Source organism: Dermacentor variabilis, chromosome 8 (assembly GCF_050947875.1).
Source record: "Dermacentor variabilis isolate Ectoservices chromosome 8, ASM5094787v1, whole genome shotgun sequence".
Taxonomy (NCBI): domain Eukaryota; kingdom Metazoa; phylum Arthropoda; class Arachnida; order Ixodida; family Ixodidae; genus Dermacentor; species Dermacentor variabilis.
The window spans coordinates 41,694,990-41,699,229 of record NC_134575.1 but is presented as its reverse complement, the minus strand read 5'-3'; the positions used below and the strand labels follow the sequence as shown (position 1 = coordinate 41,699,229).

The window sequence follows — 4,240 nt, the reverse complement described above, 5'->3', positions numbered from 1 at the left end:
TGGTGCGCATCATGAGGGAAAGATAATGAAATTTCAGAGTTTCATTTCCCAAAATGGACCTCGTTCTCAGCAGCGCAATGACAGGGCCAGTGAGATACCAAGGCAGGATGGTCGTGCGATTGGCTGGATGGTATTTAGAAAAAAAAATTGAAAGGGGGCAGGTGAGGTCATCCGACACACTTCCTGATAGATCGAATGGCTTTGCTTCATAGCGTGTGGTTGCTGTCACGCGCATGTCTCTGTTCCTCTCTCAAATGAAAAAAGAAAGAAAAAGTCTAATTTTAGGTTGTAAAATCTCAAAGATAAATCACCACTTTGCTCCGTACGCGCGGCCACAGCATCGACGAGTGCGAGGTCTCGTGCGAACGCTTCGCCATCATGGCCGACGACAGGCTCACGTGCATGGGCACGCTGCAGCAGCTGCGCGACAAGCACGGCCGCGGCTACCGACTCGAGTTCACACTCAGGCATGGTGCTGACCCGGATGCTGCGAAGCGCTTGATGAAGGCAGTGGCTCGACACTTTGTCGGCATCAAGCTCACCGAGTTTCACCAGGTATACGGCAGTAGCCATACGTAATATAAACGGTTCTTTTACATACAAGCTACAGAACGAGGCGTCACGGAGATGCGGTGGCGCTGGCATCACTTTTCGTGCCGGCTATCATTCACGGATTGTCTTGTTTGTCTCCTATATGTGGAACCTATTTGCAACAAAGTTGCACCCGGCGCGAACATACATTTGTTATATGGGATGGACGTTATAATCATATATTCATGACACGGTGGTATCGTATGGCAACATTACAGATTTACTTCGTTATATCCAATGACACTTCATATTTCTGTTCGTTATATCGGAGTTCAGCAGTATAATTTTCCACTATAGTACATTCTATACACATAGACTAAGAAAGCCCCACTGAAATGTGCCTAACCCAATCTAACCTCACCTAAGGACGAAGAAAAAGGTTCTTTGTCGCCCGTTGGATCAGGAGCGCATGCATGAAAGACGGATGTCAGCATAGCGTTGCGCGCCTGGGTGTATATCAAAGTGAAACGAATATAGCGCCATTGCGGGGAACCCTTAGAACGCAACCTGTGCCCCATCTGTGGTCCCGTTCAAAACAGTGATAAAAAATGTATTCAGGGATCACGGCGTGTAATATGGCTAGGAGAAATTGAGCGCTATTTCATGCAAGGATATTTGCATCTCGAGGAGTTAGTGACGTAGGCGTATGCTTGCCTTTTCGAAATGAGGTGTTGAAAGAACAGCGGTGTTTTATCTCCTTTGCTTATCTTGTTTGGGGGACCGTCGAAACAGTTAGGCTATGAATGAGGTAGCTTCGGCGACAAACGCGTCCCGCAACTAGGTTATCTCCCGCGCGAGAATACATGCCTTAGATACTTCCCGGCTAATCAAAAAAATTTTTCGGCGGTAGCCAAAGAAAGCTCTTCGCTTTGAAATGACATGTCAAAAAGGTCAATAGAGTGCTCCTTCAAAGAGCACTGACTGGAGCACTAAAGAACAGTATACGATGAAGCTCCGCATTACAGCGTATCTACGCTGCGCTGTTTCGAGAAGCTGTTTTGCTGTTTCGCTGTTTCGAGACGTTCAACGGGATAACTTGATATTGTCTCCGCCGCAGAACGTGCTCAGCTATCACCTGTCGGAGCGTATGCCGTGGAGTGAGCTCTTCCGCAAGGTGGAGCTGCTGCATGAGGATTTTCCTCTCGAGCACGCCATTGCGGGGCAGAAGACGCTGGAGAAAGTTTTCCTTTCGCTAGCCAAGGCTCAGATGTGGCGACCGAACGCCTAATTAGCACGGTCGCAAGCAGTTACCACTTTTCGGTATTGTTAACTATTTTGCTACTGCAGCAGTAAACCTTGCGGCCGTTTCCAAAGCTCCTATTGGTTTCCAGCAGCACCTCACATGCGCGCCTTGCTCTATAGAATATGTCCTCCAGAGCTATCGATGGCGACACGGGGGGGGGGGGGTCACGGGGCTGCAGAATTTCTCAGTCGGCCACTGCTGACTCGTGCTAGAGCTATTGGAGGAAGCACGTTTGTTACTAATCAGTGGTGCCTAATAAAGTAGTGCTTGAAAGCCTCCATGTCGACTCCGCTACCTTGAAGCTGCTCCTCTGTGGCCACTGTTGAGCAGTGGGCCATCCAGATTCTTCTCACTCAAGACGGCCACCACCTGCTGGCGAAGCGCAACCACTTAAATGACGTAACACCAACGTTCGTGTGAAGAATTGCAGTGTTTATTTCTCTATGACGCCGATGACAACTCGCATGAGCGCTTGCGTCACAAAAAAAAAAAGTTATTGTGCCATGTTGTGCCAGTCACAACGCCCCTTTACGGCCAACGCGTAAGGTGACTACGATAGCGTGCGGCTTCCCCTCAATATCATCTCAAGGAGGTGTAAAGAAATACCCTCCCTGTGTAAGGGTTGAAGCTGCTACCATGAAATGAATGCCCCCGTTGAGGCGGCAAAATGGTTAGCGAAGCTGAAAGCAGAGTGGTTGAGAGATTCAGGATGACTAATACCCAAGGCGATTCTGAGCCATGCATAGCGTACTTATCAACGGGTTTACGCGAATGACGGCTCGGCGAAGTGTTTGTTTTAGTTCCCAGAAAACTTTCGGCCGCACCAAAGACAAGCATTTTTAAGCATTTTTCTGCAGTAATTAACTAAATAAGAAACAGTTCTGCACGTGGCCTTATAAGAAAAATCGGCCTCTTACGTTGGGGCCGTGCGTTTCAGCTTAAAAGTATTTCGTCCGATTGAGGTTCCTACAGAACGGACGTTATTGAAACAGTCCAGTCTCCACCACTAAATTTAACGGAATGTTCCAGAGGGCGAGACCGGGAGTCTTTTGGCATCTCTGTGTGCGAACATTAAAACTGCTTCCTTCGATAGCGTAGCGCATGTCATATGAATGACAAGAGGCGGTGACGACACTGTGCATCGTTACACTGCCATCTTTCCGGTCATCACTCACGGCAGCGTCGGTTGCGAAGCGCGGTAGAGCCACTTCACAGGCGGCCTTGTTTCGGTGTTGGTGTTAAAAACTGAAAGGCTTTATCAATATTGCATCACCTTTAGTTTTTTATTCTAGTGGCGCCACCTTCTATGGGCCGCGAACCGTCGGAAGACAGCCCCACGATAGTCTCGGAAGCAGCAGCGACTGAAAGATTTTTCTGGATTTTTTTTGTCCTAACATGCGGTTCGTGGCCTGTCCCCCCCCCCTCCCTCGCAGCAGGTTTGTGCAATAAAACGAAGCAACGTTATCATCATCATCAGCTTGCATTCCCAAGATCTTGGAGCTCCAAGTTCCTGATGGTAACCCTATTTTTTCTTCAAACCAAATTGATTTCTACTCATTTTTGTTTTTACAGTGAAGGTATTTACGGCTACACATCCGTGAATTTTTCTTCTTTGTTCCCTTTCCTTCCGCTCAGCCTTGGTGGTGGTGCCATGAGAACGCCCCGCGTGTCTAGTATCCTCCTGCTTCTCTGTATCGCGAATGTTGTCCACGTGAATGTATACAAAAAGTAAAGCAAACGAGAAAGGCAAGTTGTTCTCAATTTTGAATTTCACTTTTCTGCCATCGTAATGGAGAGGCCGCGTTAGTCCGCACTCCCGAGGAGATACGTGCCTACGTGCCAAACGACCCCGGCTGGAATAAAGCGGTTCCTTGAAATACTTCCGATTTTGGATCCTTCCAATTTCCATTTTTTCACAATTCCTATTTCTGCTTTTATTTTGCATTACCTGGACTGCGAACACTGGGGATGAATAACCTAAACCGATAATGTGGACACACACCCAGTGCAAAACTGAGAACGAGCGGCGAGATTGAGCAGAATTGGAGGCTATCTTTCTGCGCGGGCCAACTTGCGCATGGCCGGCTTTTCGTGGATTCTATAGGGCAGAGCTGCAGGCTCAGCTGAGACCAGTGAGGCCATGTATGGGCCGGTCCAGCTAGCCGAAGCAGCCGCTAAGTCCCCGGGGTCTCGGTCGCCTTCTAGGCAGGGGAGGCTACGCCAGTAGGGAGTCAATAAAAGTGGACGCCCTACAGGCACATTTGTTTCAATGCGTTATTCCTAGAAATGTCAGTGAAAAAATACGAGCATTTTCTTTAATTGTGAGATGCCACTCACGAGGTAGAGGTAAAGATGGGTTGCGCGCGCACGCACGCACGCACGTGCACACACACACACATATTATAA

General features: G+C 48.4%; 1 protein-coding gene across 1 annotated transcript; it reads left to right on the top strand.

Annotated features, from left to right (window-relative positions):
• Positions 1–347: 347 nt before the first annotated feature.
• On the top strand, positions 348–1,992 carry LOC142591007 (ATP-binding cassette sub-family A member 9-like). Its single transcript, XM_075703385.1, has 2 exons — positions 348–555; positions 1,649–1,992. Exons 1-2 carry the CDS (start codon positions 379–381, stop codon positions 1,817–1,819), a joined length of 348 nt encoding a protein of 115 aa, XP_075559500.1. The 5' UTR covers positions 348–378; the 3' UTR covers positions 1,820–1,992.
• The last annotated feature ends 2,248 nt before the right edge of the window (positions 1,993–4,240 follow it).

Bases quoted from the DNA above. Each gene is read 5' to 3' on its own strand.
- LOC142591007 (XM_075703385.1), top strand. From the start codon at position 379: ATGGCCGACGACAGGCTCACGTGCATGGGCACGCTGCAGCAGCTGCGC. The intron at 556-1,648 runs GTATACGGCAGT...TCTCCGCCGCAG, and splicing joins AGCTCACCGAGTTTCACCAG to AACGTGCTCAGCTATCACCT.